Source organism: Arvicola amphibius, chromosome 2 (genome assembly GCF_903992535.2).
Source record: "Arvicola amphibius chromosome 2, mArvAmp1.2, whole genome shotgun sequence".
Classification (NCBI taxonomy): Eukaryota; Metazoa; Chordata; class Mammalia; order Rodentia; family Cricetidae; genus Arvicola; species Arvicola amphibius.
Window position 1 is genome coordinate 188,041,683 of NC_052048.2, and position 18,237 is coordinate 188,059,919.

An 18,237-nucleotide genomic window follows, 5' to 3' on the forward strand; every position below is an offset into this window, starting at 1 on the left:
CCAAGGCCTCCCGTCCAGATCATCAATTCCCTTTACCTCACTGGTGTAACAAGGCCCATTAAGACATGCAGTGTGTTGCCGTCTCCTCTTGGAAACTGCACTCACTCCACTGTGGGTGTATTCTGTTTTCTAGGTTCTATCAAGACCCAGCCACATGGGATGTACATGAACAGTTCTTGTGGGGGCCTGGACTACTTATCATGCCTGTGTTATATGAAGTATGTTTGTAATCTGAATAATGTAATGGGATAATACAGTTCTTCTTGCAGTTTGATGGCTGAATAATCTAAATGCTGAGTATATATGATTATACTTAAATATAAGTGTAAATATAAATGAGAGCAAGCACGAATGTTTGGAAAATAAGATTCTTGGTTCCAATGATGCATCAACTAAAACAGTTTCTTTATAAAAATTGCTTTTTAAACTGTGTTCTTAGGCATGTGACCATGCACTGACATGGCTTTGAATGTCTTGGTGTGTGTAGGGTGTTGGATGTGCACAGAGTATCTATATAGCCTTTTCTCCGGGATGGGGATGGGAAGACAGAATAGGTGAGTAAAGAGTAAGGAGGGACAGTGGAATACAGGAAGGAACAATCATAGCCAAGGGTAAGAAGTAAGGTGTAGGGGAAAGATTGTTATCATACCGATCATCTTGTTAAAAAATATTGCTAACATAGAAATCAAGGAAAAAGAGAGCTAAAAGAGCAATGGCTGTTTGAGCTGGTAGAGTCTCAGCTACATCTGCCTTTGCTCAACAAGTGGGTTTGCTCTCCTGTGGATGTGGTTGGATTAGTCTACTCTGAACTAATGATGGCATAACTCTAAAAAATGGAACTCTCTACTTCTAGAAATTGCACGATCACAGAAGCAAAATGAATTCAATGTCTAGGTACAGCTTGGTTTTGGATAAACTATTTGGCATTTCTGGTTCATGTGCTTTCCCTGGTACAACAGGGTGATCTCAAATGGCTCTTTGGATTATTCAGACATCCAGGGGCAATGCTGTGGAACTAACCTCTAAGCTATAAGGAGGTATGTGTGCTAATATTGCTTACTGATTTTATTTCCTTAGGGAGTGGACCACATAAAAGCCTATATCCCAGATGCCATCTGGTATGACTTTGAGACAGTAAGTAAGGTGGCTTCTATGATTTCAGAGACCTTTGAAGGCAATTTTAACACAGAAGTCTTGGGAGTTCATGGTGATATTTCACAAGGCTTTACAATGAGTTGATTGTGGGTGTGTTTTAAGGCATTTTAGTCCATTCGGGATGGTATGATACAAAACTTCACACTGCATAATTTATAAACAGCAGAACTTTATTGTCCACAGTTCTTGGAGGTTACAAAGTCTAAGATCAAAGTTTTCTCAACTTTATCAGTGGAAGCTTCTCACCGAGTTGTCGTAACTCAGCCAATTCTCCAGAGGAATCTTCCCTTAATAGTACCACATACACAATTATATCCAACATATAAACTTTAGAGGGACATTAGCATTCAGACCGTAGCAGAAGAAATTGCAATAACTGCAGTAGGTGTGCAGAATCTCACTGACCCAGTCATTTCAATCTGATTGCTATGCTGATAATTAGGACTAGTCATTTCATTGACTGTTGACTGTGGAGACAGAGAATTCGCACTCAGTGCAATCACAGTGAGTCAGTCTACTTCATGTTACTAGAACAAATACCTGAGAGAACAAGGAAGGAGAAAGGGTCTCTATGTTTTCTCTTTCAATTTCAGAAGTTCTAGTCCTGGGTTCTATTGCGTTGGACTGGTGGCAGGCTCTTTTTGTGAAAGCAGGAGAGGAGCAAAACCACTCTTAAAAAAAACAAAAAACAAAAAACAAAACAAAACAAAAACAAAGGAACAAATGAAAAACCTTCATGGCTACAATGTGAGAGAGAGTAAAAGGAAGAGAACAGGGCCTTACAATTTGATTGAGAGTTCTAATGGCTTAAAAGCTCATGCTAAACTCCACCCCTTGAAGCTTCCACCAGCCCCCAACATTTCTGAGCCAGAGAACAGCACTTTCACATAAGACTGTGGGGACATCCAAGATACAAACTATAACACACTGTATGGTGAGAGGTAACAAGACGGGAGGCTGGTGTCTCAGCTCTGCTCCCTACTACCCACATATCTTGGGAAATAGCCTCAATTTGGATGTGCCCATCTTCTTGTCTCTAAAGTGAGCACTGGATGAAAGGATCCCTAGGGTCCTTCCTACCTGAAGTCCTCTATCTGGTCTGTTTTCCTTTTGTTGCTTAGCAACTGGCTATCGAATGGAGGAAACAATTTGTAGACATGCTATTACCAGGTGACAAGATAGGGCTTCACCTTCGAGGTGGCTACATATTTCCCATCCAGACGCCAAACACAACCACAGAGGCAAGGTAAGTTGCAGTGCCTTCCTACTACCTATGCTGATGCTTAGTGGGGCTTCTTGGGGGAGCGCAAGCAAGGACCAAACGTAGAAGGGTCAAATTAACACAGCTAGCATGGTCAATCTTCTCATTTCAAGGGCCCAGGATTATCTTTAGAGGGGTAAATACAGTCTCACGTTCCTTCTCAGTTTCTTATTTCTTGGATTTGGATTAATTCAGATTATATGAATAGTCAAAATAATCTTCATGAGGGTTTCCCTAGGGACAGAAATTATCTTAATGTGCATTACCCAAAATATGAGAAAAATTTAGTAGGGGCAAAGGTCAATGTGAGTAAGAGTTTCAGGGCTCAGATTCTGGAGAATTTGAGTTCAGATTCCGGCCTGACAACAACCTACACGTGTTAACCTTAGAGAGCATCTCTGTGTTCATGCTTGTTATTCATGAACTGGAGGAGACGAGGGCCTGCTCTTTTAGCACTTTTGTGAGGGGTGCATGAATTACTACAAAGGAACAGGATCTGGAGCACATTCAGGAGAAGGCTGTCACATAGTCCAGTAAGCACTGTTAACACAATCCCAGACCTAGTCTCCAGGAACCACCTTTCCCTGTCATTGTTCCTACGTTCTTTCTTTTCCACACCCTGCCACCTTTCCACACCTGTGCTTCCACAAAATGCTAATATCTCCTCAGTTTCTGGGGTGGACTCTGGAGGATCCATCCCTATGCATCAAGGGGTGGACTCCTCAAGGGGCAGATTCGTCGAGGGGTGCATTCAATCAAAGAGGAAATTCATCTGTTTCTGCTTTTCTTTCATTGTTCGAAACTTGGAATTGCTCTCCTCAGCCGGAAGAATCCCTTGGGACTCATTGTTGCCTTGGACCATAAGCGAGAAGCAAAGGGCCAGTTGTACTGGGATGATGGTGTGTCTAAAGGTAAGCTTTCAAATGGAATCATAGTGGCGGTTCTTAATGGAAGTCATTGTCAAAGGCTTCCCAATAAGGCACCAACCCCATTGCCACTATTGTATGTTTTATTATCTTAAAAAATTTCAGTTGCTTCAAAAATTAAAACTCATTCCGGAAGTTCCATTAACCGGATAGATGAAATTAAAATCACATAGACCTTTCTATGTTATTGGCATTGCCAGTGAAATAAATAGTATTGCATTTGGTTTCTTATTCTTTTCTGCATACTGTCATCAACATCAAGCAATACCTTTTTGTTAATAGCTTAGCAAGGCACTGTTTAAGTTGGAAAAGACATATCCAGTGTAGGTCTTGTGCTTTTTGCTGTAAGATTTGATATGACTAAAACACAGAAGCTTTAAGACTGAATGGAATTTGAATTTATTAATATTTGATATACCCATGATTGCTCTGCATGGAAGGCACATAGAGATGAATGTGACATAAACACCGACCTTGACAAAATCATGGTATAACATAATAGAGAACCATAATGAAAATCAAAATATTTTAAATGCTTACAAGTGGAGCCACAGAGTATCATGTGACTTCAAGAAAGTAGTCTACTAAGGTTCTACATAGATTAAAAAAACACAGGATTTTGGATGAGAAGAGCTATGTGCAGGAGAATTCTCAATGAGGAGGATGTAATTCCACAGCTCCATTGTTTCCCATAGTAACCAGCACATACCCATCTACCCATCTCTTTCAGACACAGTGTTAGAAAGGAAGTACATTCTGTATGATTTCTCTGTTACATCTGTAAGTACTGTTCTCAAAAAACATACATTTCATGTTTCTTATTGTGATTATGTTTTGAGGTTTCCATGTTCTACGTATGCTTTTATTTCGCTGAAATTCATGCCTACATCTTAAATTAGTGCATGCTTTATTATGTAAGAAGCATCTGAACTGCTTTGAAGGGTGAAGGTGTATTTTACAGTTCTACCACAAATATTTAAGTGATTCTGGTTCTCTGTATAATTATTGACTTTCGAGGCTGTCGGAGTTTTTGTCTTTGTTTTTGTTTTTGTTTTACCCATTCTGTGTGACTATTCCTTGTAACTTTAACTTGTTTTATGATTTCTCCGATGACTAATTGTTTTGAAATGTTTGCATATTTCTCTCTGCCCTTTTCATACTATCTTGGGTGAAATGTCACATCTTTGTCCATGTTCTTGTTAGGATGGCTTTTGGCCTTGGTTACCAGCTCAATTGTAATGGTTTTTAAATGTCTGTGACACGTATCCTTCATTTAATATGTTTGCAAATACTTTCTTCCATATGTAGTTTTGTCTTTTCTTCCTCTTAAAGACTTACACAAAACAAACATTTAAGTTTGATTATACCTAATTATCTTTATTTTCTCTACTTGGATCATGCTTTTTGATGTTCTCTAAGGACTCTTTGTGGGGCCTTAGAACTTTAGTGTTTGTTTGAAACTTTATTATCTATATCTCATTCTATGCTCTATAATGGACTAATATGTTAGACTTAGGTCAAAGTTCATCTTTTTGCCTGTGTAGTTCCAGATTTTCCAGTACCTTTGTTGAAACAGCTCCCTTCCCCACACTATTGCTTTGGAAATCCTATTAAATGCCACTAGAGGCTATTTGTTTGGAGGGAACCTCATTGTTTGGACTTACTAATATGAGCCTCTCTCCCTCAGAGTCTAGTCCCACTGACTTCTGGGCTGTTTCTATAAATAAGTCATTTAATTTCTCTATGCTTTATTATCTTCAACTGAAGTAAATGGAAATTGCAACCTCACAACTGGCCAAGTCATCCAAATGGGATAATATATACAAGATACTTAAGCATAGTATATGGCATATATTAAACATTCATAAAATTTAGCTTTCATTATTAATACTAAGCTAAAAATTAAAAATTACTGTGACACTTTTATGTGTGTGTGATGTTTATGTATCATGTGGGTTTTGTGTTTGCTTGGGTCTCTTTATTTACTTTGTAACTACTTAAACATTCTGTAAGTCATGGTGATATTTTCTGAGTAACAGAATCAGAAAAGAGGCAGTTAACCAAAGGAATAGAGCATTGGTGACTGGGACAACCTATCCTAGGTGTGGTCATTGATCAGCTTAAAGAAAACAGAATAAGGAGACAACTTGAATCAGGAGACATTGAATGTGTATACGAATCTCTAAAATGACTTTCTCCCCCCTCCCCAGAACCGCTTACAGGCAAAAATTATAAACAACAATTATGTGGATCCCAATGACCTCGTGTTTGCAGACATCAATATCTGGGGGATGGACAAAGAGCCAAGTGGTCTTAATGTCTTACTTAAAGGCAGTACCATCCCCATTTCAAACTATGTGTACAATCCTTCAACAAAGGTGAGAGATCATTACATCTTCAGGACTCTGATTGAAAGCCCTGACCTGAGATTCTGACAGCTTTCCTTTTCCTGCCTTCATGAGTTTGGATAGTCACAGAGACAGTTTTCCTGTTGAGATAGCCACCACAGCATTGAGAGGTTGCAGGAGAAATGTGTGAACTCAGGTATGAATCTTTTCTCTTGCTGGCATTAGGATGCTAAAGAAGATAAGAGTTGGTGTCTATCCTAACAGAAGATCTTTTCTGCTCATTTAAAACTGGATAAGATAGTCTTAGATGGAGTAGTAAAACTGAGGTTCAATAAATTTTCCTGGTTCTGGAGAGTATTAACAGTTTATCTTTTGTTAAAATTAGAACTACCCTCGAGACAGAGTCAGCGTTTTTCTTTGTTGCTATGGTTCTAAGCTATTCTTTTGTAGTATCACCTAAAAAGAAAGTAGGAGAAAACAAAAGCTGTCTCTGATCATTGAGTGACTCCCTCACCTGAAAAACTCATACAGAGCCTTTGATTTATCGGCTCACTCTCTTAAGACCTGAGAGGTTCACTGTTGCCGAGGTAAACTGTTTTCCACCAGAAAATACACGTAGCACAGGATAGGAACAGAACTTCTAAGCAGAATGTGGTGCTGACCCTGGCTGTACTGCCCTGTTGTGAGATATTAGGCCTGCTATTACATGTATTGTAAAGACAACCATTGTACTCAAAAACACTGGGTCACTTTACAGAATTAATGCACATAATGTCTAAGATGACTGCCACAGTGCTTATCTCATATGCATGCTCAGTAAAACTGATCTGTTGATTACTGGCATCATTGGTTACATTGAGAAACATCATACTGAAAGGATAATAAGCCTAAAACTGACACACGGTGACCCACACTCCTTAACATGGCTAAATTGCTCCACATTCCATACTTTCAAGTATTCTTAGGTGATATTGGAGAAACAGTTTGGTCCTGACTCCCCGGTGGTCAGCCAAGGACATTATCTCCATAGCTCCGAGTCACCTGGTTTGTCATTGTCATTTCTTTCTGTAGGTGTTGAACATCTCTGACCTCATAGGACTGAAGCTGGGACAAGAATTCTCCATTGAGTGGACTCTTGCAGTCAGTGACCTGGAGAAGTTTAACTGCTTCCCCGAGGATCCTGCAGTCTCTGAGGAGAGCTGCAAGCAGCGTGGGTGCCTCTGGGAGGTAATGTCCACACTGACCAGGAAGTTGTAGAAATTTTGCACCAAGTAGCTGGCCACCTGGAAAGCATTTTGAAGAGGCTGATGACCTGACGGACATCATGAGGATGTGATGATAGGCATTTTTTGAATTCCTTGAAATAGGCGATGTGTGTGTGTGTGTGTGTGTGTGTGTGTGTGTGTGTGTGTGTGTGTTTCCCTCAGATACCCTGCTTCTAAAACAAATCTTTGCCGTCCTAATTGCCACTGTAGACTTAACATTCAGAAATCATATTTTTGTACTATTAGAGAAGATAAAGAGGATCACAGGGAGGGGAGGAGGGGGTAAGAGCGTAATGGAAGGATGAATATAGACAAACTTGATTATATGCACTTATAAAAATATCACAACAAACTTATTATTTTTATAGTCAATATATGCTAGTAAAACCATCTTACCATCACAATATACACTATAAATTGAATAATTTTGTAGCCAGAAACTGCTTGATCGTTTCTTGGCCACAGACCTGAATAATCACACAGAAGCTATATTAATTGCAACACTGTTTGGCCGATGTCTCAGGCGTATTTCCTGCTAGCTCTTACATCTTAAGTTAACCCATTTCTATTATTTTATGTGTCACCATGAGGCTGTGGCTTACCAGGTAAGGTTCCAGCATCTGTCTTTCTCCTTTAGCATCTACATGGCGTCTCTTATACTCTGCCTACTCTCTCTGTATCTCTGTTTGGATTTCCTGCCTGACTTTACTCTGCTCAACCATTGGCCAAAACAGCTCCGTTATTAACCAATGGTAATAAAACACATTTACAGCATACAGAGGAGAATCCCACATCACTGTGAAAATGAACAGCTTTTGTTTATTGGGAAACCTAACCTGAAAGTATAAGTCTTGTTGAATTGTGGGAATGATGGAGGAAAACAGAAAAGGTTAGCAAGTACACTGGGAACAGGAGGCACAAGGAGGATCCTACCTGAGGATTATAGTGCCCGATTAGGCTTCCTGTTCTATCATCATTCACACTTCACTCCTCACAGAAGAAGTGTGTGTGTGTGTGTGTGTGTGTGTGAACATGTGAATGTGTGTGTGCATAATGTGTGTGTTTGTGTGAGTTTAATCGGACCTGGCTCCTTTGCTATGGCTATTATAGTATGACTAACTCGCTTAGAAATTTCCAATTTAATTATTCCCAGGTATAGAATCTTGAATTCAGAGACCAGAGTGTTGTGACAGGGTTGGTTCTTTTTTGAGGACCGTGAGTGAGCTCTGTTCCATTATTCTGGTGGTTTGTTACCAATGTTTTTCATTTCTTGGCTTGTGTCATGTAAAATCTCCACTTTCATGACTTTACAATGTTCTCTTGAGTGTATGATTGACTGTTTTTCTCAATTCTCCTATGTAACATATACACTAACCATATTATTTTAAAGCCCACCTTAATGACCTCATCTTAACCTGATCATCTGGAAAGACCTTATCTCCAACATGTCACATGCACACTACCAGGGCTTAGGACTCATCTTTTTGTAAGGAACATTTTAACCTCTTTCAAAGTTCTTAGAAGCTTACTGTGTTAACTGGCTTCCTCGGTAATTAGAGTCTCAAAATGCTGTGTAGAAGCTTACCAAGAATTCTTCCTACTATTCTAGCCCACAACTACTCCTGGAGTGCCTACCTGTTTCTATGACACCATTCCCCAATATGCTGCCAGTAACGTTCAGTACCAGCCAACAGGCATAACCATGGACCTGACCCTTCTGGAAGACTCAACATCTGCTCGGGCAGCAGCAGCTCCAAGTGTCTCTGATCCTCTTTCTGGAAAGATCAGCTCTCTGAAACTGAGTGTAATTTACCATACAGAAAACATGCTGCAGTTCAAGGTAATCCTCGTGTTACAGTTGCTGGTTCTTAACATGGATATTTTTGACTCAAGATTTTATACGCATGAGATCACTAAAAGAAATGGCCTGGTATGGTGGTACATGCCTTTAATCCCAGTACTCAAGAGGCAGAGATGGGTGGATCTTTATGAACTGGAGGCCAGCCTGGTCTAAATAGCGTGTTCCAGGCCAGTCATAGCTACACTGGGACTGTCACAAGCAAGCAAGCAAGCAAGCAAGCAAGCAAGCAAGCAGGCAGGCAGGCAGGCAGGCAGGCAGGCAGGCAGGCAGGCAGGCAGGCAGACTGCTAATGCAAATCCCTATGTTACAAATGCAGAGGCGGGGGCCTTCAGACCTAAAGGTCAGAAAGGGAGGAGATAGTAAGGAAGTGAGTTTAAATCTACCACAGTTCTGTATCTTTTGTTATGATCAGTATTCTGCATCACACACGTCATTAAAAACCCATCTCATCTTCTTGAACAGCATGAGTCTGCTTTGTGGGACTCACACTGATGAGATGCTCACTCCCTTCCAACAGTTTTACTTCTGCAGTGGGAACTCTCAGCCTGCATTAGCATCAACTAAAGATGCCATTAAAGCTTGCGTTTCTTCTTCCCAGATTTACAGCCCCACTAACAAGAGATACGAGGTCCCAGTACCTTTGAACATCCCTGCTGCGCCACTTGGATCCTCTGAGGACTGCCTGTATAATGTCACAGTTAAAACCAACCCATTTGGACTCCAAATTAGAAGGAAAAGCTCCAATACTGTGATGTAAGCTCTGTTTATTTGGTCCTAATCAAAGTGATGGCTGATCTAATTACAATGTTTCTAATCACTGCAAGTGAACCACTAATCTCTGAGACAAAATATAATTATGAGCATGCTTGTCGAAGTGAGCATCAATTTCTCATAGTTCTTTAGGAAATTAATTTTTCTGCCAGTCACTAACTCAGAAAAAATAATGAAAGATTTTTTTTAAAAAGATGTGCCATTTGATTTAAGAAAAATAAAATATGTTCTGTTTTATATAATTACTAACTAGAACAGAAAACACTACTTGATAAGCAAGGCAGCTTTCATATGTCATGAGTCTGTTCTCCATTAAACATCAAGAAATAGCTGAAGAAGCAGGATCCTGAGAGGGACAGAGGTCTGTAGGGAATTAAATATATATATATATATATATATATATATATATATATATATATATGTCATCAATTATATCATCTCTCAGGTCTTGTCCTGCTGTTGAAAGTCTGGAGTTTGCCTGAGAGGAAGTTCCCCGCCCCAGTAGAGATTGTCAGCGGCATGTGCATGTGGTTTTTTCTTTTCCTGTGTGTAGCTTTTGTTGATTTGACTATGTATTCAGTGTTCTCTTTCCGCCTTTAGGAAATTTTTTGCAATCTAAAACAGTTATTCTGAGAGTTTCACAGGTTACTGCACAGTCGTTTTGTAGAACTCACTAATAACTTCCCATAAGCTGATGTACCAGGCTCTAAGAACTGGGAATAAAAGGGTGAATGAGACATGTTTTTTTTTCTCTCTCTCTCTTAATGATCCCATGACCTCCCAAAAAAGGACTCTTAGTCTTGCAAACCACAGGATACAGATGCAAAAATGGAAACTTGGAGTTGAATTGTGACCACTGTTATGACCTGGTTCCTCTCACAGCATTTGAACCTGAATTCAGATGTTCAACAACTGGGGGGCTTCCAAGCAAGTTAGGCGCCAAATTGGAGGCATCAGAGTGAATTACCCACAGAAATGTGCTTTGTCTTTCCTCTGGCTTGTGATTTGTAGCTCAGCATGGAAGTCTGCTTTTGCATTGCAGTTGGGATTCTCAGCTCCCTGGCTTCACCTTCAGTGAGATGTTCCTTTCCATTTCTACTCGCCTTCCATCTCAGTACATCTACGGCTTTGGGGAAACAGAGCACGCATCTTTCAGAAGAAACATGAGTTGGAACATGTGGGGAATGTTTGCTCGGGATGAGCCACCAGCGGTAAGGATGAGAATGAAATTAGCAGTCATGTTCTTTTTTAATCTAAATTTATTCAAATCCCTGTGTCCATAAATCATTCTATATTCTTCGGCTTTTACTCATACTGACAAAAATTATGCTCTTAAATCCTAAAGGGCATGTGATCTTATCCTCTCTTGCTTGTAAAACATTTAATTTCTCTACTCCTGTGGAATACAAGTTTTATTGACTTTTACCAAATATTGCATTAAGTGCTCAGTTGAAAGTTTAATGAGATACTGTCTATGCCCTGCAAAGACTTATAATGCTGAGGGAGACATAATGAAACAGGGATAGCATAGTGTAATCAATGCTCAGATAGATTTACGTAATAGTGAAGTGGGCACAAAGTGTGAAGGACACAGATTTATTTGCTTGTGGTAGAAAACAAAGTCAAGCAAGGCTTTTGGAACAACGTCATTGGTAAGTCCAATCTCCAATGTCGAATATAAATTCACTGTTCTGTTTGTGATATGGATACAATTTATTGGGGATTTTATTTGTAATTACTTTATAGTTCTTTCTTATAGTACAAGAAGAATTCCTATGGTGTTCACCCTTACTATATGGCATTGGAAGATGATGGCAATGCCCACGGAGTGCTCCTGTTGAACAGCAATGCCATGGGTAAGACAGACATACACATTTATATGCCACCACAGACAACTGTGACCACCCTGTTAGAGTCTAGGTTATTACTAGAAATAAGGACATTCAAGGGCAAGGAAAATTGGATATAAAGGCTTTCACTCATTCATCTATTAACTCAAAAGTTATTAAAAAAGACCACATATTAAGTATAAAATTATGCCTATCCATGGTCCCTTATTTTCTGTGACACTTTAGCTTCTTTTTCATAGCGTGATGTAAGGTGTTGAGATTATAAAATTTATTTTAGGCACATGGAATCCATCTTGATCCCACTGCCTAAGAGAAGACTTTGCAGAGGAGGAAGATATTAAGGAGTGAGGGTGAAAATGGAAAAGTTGAGGATAGATTCTCCATCAGGGTGACTTATGACTCCTTACCAATCTGGCTTTTTCTAATCTTTATAGATGTGACACTCCAGCCAACCCCTGCTCTGACATACCGCACCATAGGAGGGATTCTGGATTTCTACATGGTTCTGGGGCCAACCCCTGAACTTGTAACTCAGCAATACACCCAGGTTGGAAGCATGTCTACCCATTGATAAAAAAAAATCACGATGTATTTGTTGGATATTGCTACCACGTTCTTAACACTGAGATAAGGTTGCTTTTGTTACTTTTACTCATGGGTGTTCCTATGAGAAGACTGCTATATTTCTTGCACTCTAAAACAGTTGTTCAAAGCGTTTTACCTTTATCTATTGGACAGTGGTTTTTGTAGACATCCATATGTTCACTCAAGCTGACACTTCAGACTTTAGAAGTAACGATGGCATATTAATAACCCATGCATCTCTTGATCACTTGCTCAGTAGTCTATGGAAGAGTCTCTGGTAAAGATTCTCTATGGAGGTCTCAGGTTTTCTGGACTAGTGGCTAAGCTGGGGAGGAGACCTCAGCTACAGTGTTTCTGTGCTTCACCCTCGTGGTTCTACATTTGACTTCCTTATTTATGTTGAGTGGGAGTTCTTAGAACTCAGTAAAATTGTTCATGCTTCTTCCTTAAGAAGTCTAATAGGAGCTGAGTGGTGGTGGCGCATGCCTTTAATCCCTCCCAAAAAAATAAACAAAAAGTCTAGTAGTAGATTTATTTATTTCTAATAGTAGTATTTATATCTAGTAGTAGGATTTATTTCACTTAGACTACTTTAAAAATATAGACTTTCATCTTTAATTAATTAACTATTTAATCGCTGATATTTTTAATTAATATAGACTTTAAAAATATTTCTGATATGTGACATGGTGATTAAGTAAATGTATGCAACATGTAAGGATGAAGTGTGGTAATTAGCATTTTATTTTATTCTAGTTGGTTGGTCGACCAGCCATGCCTCCATACTGGGCCTTAGGATTCCAGCTGAGTCGCTATGGATACAAGAATGATGATGAAATTGCCAGTTTGTATGATGCAATGGTGGCAGCCCAGATTCCCTATGTATGAACTTCTCCCTCTGCTCTGTTTTTTTTTTTTTTTTTTTTTTTTTTTTTTTTTTTTTTTTTTTTTTTTTGCTTGCTTGTGTAATGAAAACAGATTTATACAAATTAAAGCTGTGATTAGTTTAGTAGTAGAAAAGCAGCGGTAGAGATTGTCTTTTGGAGAATGCTTTACATTTTAAACATAGTGCATTCTGAACCTTGGTTTGCAAGGTTCATAACTAAGAGTTACATATGACTCCTTCAGCAGGCAGTGGGATGGTTGCAGGATACTGGCACTCGCTGCCTGCCATTGGGAATAGTTTGCAGTCGTCATGACTCTACAAAGTCAGAAATAGGCATCTTGGAGAGATGAGCATGAAATGACAGTATGAAAAGAAGCAGTTTACAGATCTCGGCATATATATATATATATATATATATATATATATATATATATATATCCCTAATCTAACTCCGTAAGTAAAGTCTGAGAAACACGGTTAGCTGCTATCAAAAAGCAAAAGTACATATGTGGCGTGCTCTTCCTACTTGTATAATTGCCGGTTTACTAGCACTCCTCTTTCTTGAATTTTAGATCATCTCCTAAGATTTTGGAGGCAAATTAAGGATTACAAAATCAGCATAAGGTGATCTTTCCACTGAAGATAATTTGATGCCTATGTATGAGCTGCACTTTTCCCTTTTAAAATACATTTTATGATATACCTGTTAAAGAGAGATGGAAAAAAATATAAGATAGCAAGCTGAAAAAAATCCGTAGATCTGACTAATGCTATTAATATGTTAGTTCATTCTTGTCTTAATTTTAGCTTTTCTACTTGTCTGCACTTTCCCAAAAGTATTTTACCTAGAGTCCTAAGACAATACAGGTGATTATCATTTGGGGGTTAAAAAGAAGCAGCTTGCGTTCTTTTTAAATCTGAGTATTAACCAATTTACCTATTGTTCAATGCTCTGGTGTTGACTGAGTTTCAAGGGCAGAAACTTGGGAACTGTGTAGAGGCAGCTGAAAAATAATATACTTCTATAGTGAATAACTTCAGTAAGATCTACCTACTGAAACGAACAAACGGCTGCCAATGCAACACTCTGTTGTTTAGGGAAATTTTACTATCTATCTTGGGATGTGCTTTGTTGGGCTTCCCAGGTCTGAGATTTGAAGGGGTTAGGAGGACAGGAATTGAGGGAGGGAAAGGAGAGAAGGGATAGCAGTGGAAGAAGCAGTTGAAAAATGTGGACACGTGAGCTGCGAGCAGGAAGCAGAAAGCAATTTCAGCATGTGGAATTGAAAAGTGCTTAAGTGTGTGTTAGGAGATGAAATTTAGGAGGAGCCCAGGCCAGGACAGCAAGCAGAGGCAGGGGCTGCAGAGCCCTGACTGTACCAGCAGAACATTGTTGCCAGGACACTGAGCACCTCGCCTGTTGCTTCCTGTAGGATGTCCAGCATGTAGACATAGATTACATGATCCGAAAGTTGGACTTCACCCTGAGCCCCAGCTTTCAAAATCTTGGTGCCCTGATTAATCAAAAGAAGACAAATGGCATGAAGTTTATTCTCATTCTGGTGGGTATGATGTCAGACTTTGGGTCCTGTCTTTATGGTTCCAAAATAATTCCACTGGGAGAAAGGGAGTGACAGCTACAAGAAACCTTCTTGTACATTTTGGAAATTTCCTGTGACACTTAAATATTTATTTTTAATTTTTTAAATAAATGAACTAGGAAAGAAAAGTGAAAATTATCTTAAAGAGGTAAAATGTCTTTTTATTTTTTATAGCTTGATACCACTGGAAGCCATTTATTGATATTTTTCTCTTACTAAAGCTAGAATTCTAGAACGAAAATGCTGAAGGCAGCAAATAAAATGCTGCAGTGCCCCTGGCTGTGTCTCAGGGGTACAGCCGTGTCTCAGGGGTGATGAGTCTTGGGACTTTATTGATATTTCATTGAACTCAGAAACAGATCTAGAATTTCACCTTACTTAGTTACCCGCACATGAATCTTTCAGCTTCTCAAACTAGAGTACGGCCGTTGCTACTTGTTCATTCAAGTATCTGTTGAACACTGGGGTTTGATTTTCAGCATTGTGGAGTTGTCAGGAGAGCGTAGATTCTATATTAGTAAATAAGACAGTGTTATTTTCTTAGAAAGGCATTTATTTTAGTGGACTGAAGCAATCAAAAAACAAATATTAGAAATATAATCTCAGACAGTGATATTTTTGTGTGACAGTTATGAGCCAGCATAATATAGCGATGAGCTGGGTCAGTATGAGATGCAGTAGGTGGGGATTGCCATATTAGATGTGAGCAAGTTGGGCTGCAGAATAGAATAGTTTGCTTTCCTAAGGCTTACATGACCTCTCCTATTGAAGGTAATGTCTTACTAACCTGGCTTACTGGGAATTGTTTCACAAATGTAACCATACAGAATTTATGGTTAACTGTCAATATATTCTTTTAATTCTTATTTCCTTCCCCTCCTCTTTTAAAAATGGATTTGTGTGCGATTTGGAAAAAACATCACTCCTGTCATGTCATATCTCAGTTTCTGTAAATCCCCTCCCCCATTTCTTTAGTTATAGCTTTGGGTACTATAATATAGAAAGTTTCATTTGATATGGATTTTTAATCCCTTTGAAAGAGATTGTCCTTAAGAACTATGCATCTTTCTTTGGGTACTGGTGGCAATTTTCTATTTCACAGATTTTGGTAATAGACTCAGTAAAGGCAAATCTCGTTTTAAAAATATTAATATTACTTCTTGGATAACTCATACTTTCTGCACTATGAATTGTCAGTTTTGGGAGTCGGATTTCCCTGGATATATTTCACTCATATTTGTGATTTTAAAACTAGGACCCAGCCATTTCTGGCAATGAGACACACTATCTACCATTTACTCGAGGACAGGAAAACAATGTGTTCATCAAATGGCCTGACTCCAATGACATTGTCTGGGGAAAGGTAAGGCTTGAGAGAGGTACCAGGAATCAATCTACCTCACTAGATGTTCCTATAAATTCTGTAAATATATGCTGGGTAATGAATATATTTTTTAAAAAAGTAGTCTTCCTAATGCTACCTAACAGTAAGCATTAGGCCCAAAGTTACAGGTCAAATTCGCTAAACCATGGAGTGTTGTCGTTGCCTACAAATATTCTAATATTTCAATCTCTTCATATTTATATTTAGCATGGCAAACATTAATAATCCCCCAGGGCTCTGAGTTCTGTGTCTCTACCACATAAATTCAAAATGATCATTCAGCTTTGACTAATGATGCTTAATCAGATTTAACAAAAAAAATCACTAAATTATCTTGTCACTTTGAACTCCTTTCTATGGCTTCAATCCTCATTTCATATGGATGATAACAATGGTAATTTAGGCAGACCTCTGGGCGCCAGATGATAGTAGCTCTTAGATTCAGACTCCCTTCTTAGACCTATTGTGCCTATTGCCCTCGATATGAGCTCTGATCATTTTGAACACTACCTTCTCCCCTAACCCATTGGGCTTGCACTTCAAGACAGAAGCTGACCCATTTGACATCTTGTAAAGCTCTCTATAACTGGTTTAGCCGTGTTACAGGAAGTGTTTCTGTGTTGTTGCCCTCAGGAAGTGCAGCATACTAATTTTGTAAGAATTCTGCCAACTCTGAGAAAGCAAGCAGTATTTCCTACTGGAATCTCAGAATATACAGATTCTAGAAGAATGTTCAATAAGTATTCTCTGGTGATATATATATATATATATATATATATATATATATATATATTCATGTACTGCTGATTACAAATAAAATTGATTAATACTATAGATTGTTCATGCTACATATACTACTCAAGTATTGATACTGCTAGAAAATATTGAGAAAAAGCCTAAAGGACTGAAAAGCTTGTATGGAGGAGTGTGTTGTTGTTTTTAACAAATTCTCAAACATTTAATTTTACCAATAAAGACTCGGGAGCCAGATGCTGGGGTGGAAGCCTGCTAGCTCAGAGAGGCAGAGAAAGCACCCAGCTGACCTTCCTCCTCAGCAGACTTCCCAGAAAACTCCTCACTCCTATCTTCTCAAACAGGTCTCCTCAAACTTAGTGTCCCTCCCTTCTACTTCCTGTGCATCTCTCCATCCATCCTCCTGACTCCCTCTTATTCTTTATTGTTTTCTTAATAATCCTATGTTTGCTGACTGTCAACCAGTTGCTTGCTCTGCCTCTTGACCTATGGTTGACTTTATTTAATACTGTTTACAGTATTCAATCAGAAAGTACTTGGATTAAAGGTGTGTGCTAGGGCTGAGCCATGTCACAAATAGAAACAGGTTTTTCCATTAAATAGCACAATCTTGGGGTTCACAGTATGATCAAATATCCTGCAACAATATGTGATGAGATAGAAATGTGGGAGGGATCCAGTCTTGGTCAGGCAGCAAGATGGAGTGTCAATCCCATCATTTCTCTGACATCGTATTTCATATTTATTTGTAAAGAATAATTTCTATAGGTAAAAATAAAATATATACTAGAACCAAGGATTCATTTGAAGTATCATTTTGCAAAAGATGCACTTAAAATGAAGTTTGTTACTTGAGTTCAAAATTTAAAATGTGGAAACTTGTGGAGTTAAGGAAACCCTGGGCATTGTCACCTGGGTGAATTCCATCCATTCACACTTTACACTTTAACTTAGGACAAAGATCAAGGCATTTGTAGAGTTGCCTCCCATTAGAACTTTGCATGGGAAACACCTCATGGTTTGTGTGTAGTGACATTTTAAAGGTTTGGATTTTTCTTATTTGTCTAGGTTTGGCCAGATTTGCCCAATGTAAATGTGGATGGTTCTCTTGACCATGAGACTCAAGTTAAGGTAAAACTGAACAGAGATTTTTGGAAATATACTCTAAACATCTGAAGTGTTTGATAAGCAACTTTCCCTTCCTGGTTAAGTAGCTCTAACTTGAATCTGCTTGCTTGGTGGTAAGTGTTAGCAGAGGAAATGCTCAAATGAGAAACTTGACAGGCAACCAAAATGGAAGGATATTAAAAGAAAATTACAGTAAAATCCCTTAATCGCTTGTGATTCAAATATAATGTTGCTTGAAAATATTGAATCAAAGTCCAGAATATCTTTCCTAGTAGGGAACTAGCACAGACGAATGGTTTTTGAGGAATACTTTGAGAACTAAAGGCATCACTGGTAGGCTGGAAGAAGGAAAGCCCTTGGTTTCATGTCTTCTGCTCCATCAAGCCTATACTCTTAGTCACCATGTAGCTCATTTTCCCTTGGAATGACAGATAGGACCTCCTTAGTTTGGGCAGTCTACAAA

General features: G+C 38.8%; 1 protein-coding gene across 1 annotated transcript in view; it reads left to right on the forward strand.

Moving 5' to 3' along the window:
* The window catches only part of Mgam2 (maltase-glucoamylase 2 (putative)), a 77,901-nt gene that overhangs the window by 30,293 nt on the left and 29,371 nt on the right, over positions 1-18,237 (forward strand). Inside the window, exons 18-33 of the mRNA XM_038318491.1 lie at positions 134-218; positions 1,078-1,134; positions 2,277-2,401; positions 3,239-3,327; positions 4,073-4,122; positions 5,553-5,720; positions 6,762-6,917; positions 8,565-8,795; positions 9,415-9,569; positions 10,630-10,798; positions 11,347-11,443; positions 11,872-11,984; positions 12,779-12,904; positions 14,342-14,470; positions 15,765-15,872; positions 17,715-17,777. Coding sequence (XP_038174419.1) covers positions 134-218; positions 1,078-1,134; positions 2,277-2,401; positions 3,239-3,327; positions 4,073-4,122; positions 5,553-5,720; positions 6,762-6,917; positions 8,565-8,795; positions 9,415-9,569; positions 10,630-10,798; positions 11,347-11,443; positions 11,872-11,984; positions 12,779-12,904; positions 14,342-14,470; positions 15,765-15,872; positions 17,715-17,777 — 1,921 coding nt within the window. The remainder of the gene's footprint in view (positions 1-133; positions 219-1,077; positions 1,135-2,276; positions 2,402-3,238; positions 3,328-4,072; positions 4,123-5,552; positions 5,721-6,761; positions 6,918-8,564; positions 8,796-9,414; positions 9,570-10,629; positions 10,799-11,346; positions 11,444-11,871; positions 11,985-12,778; positions 12,905-14,341; positions 14,471-15,764; positions 15,873-17,714; positions 17,778-18,237) is intronic.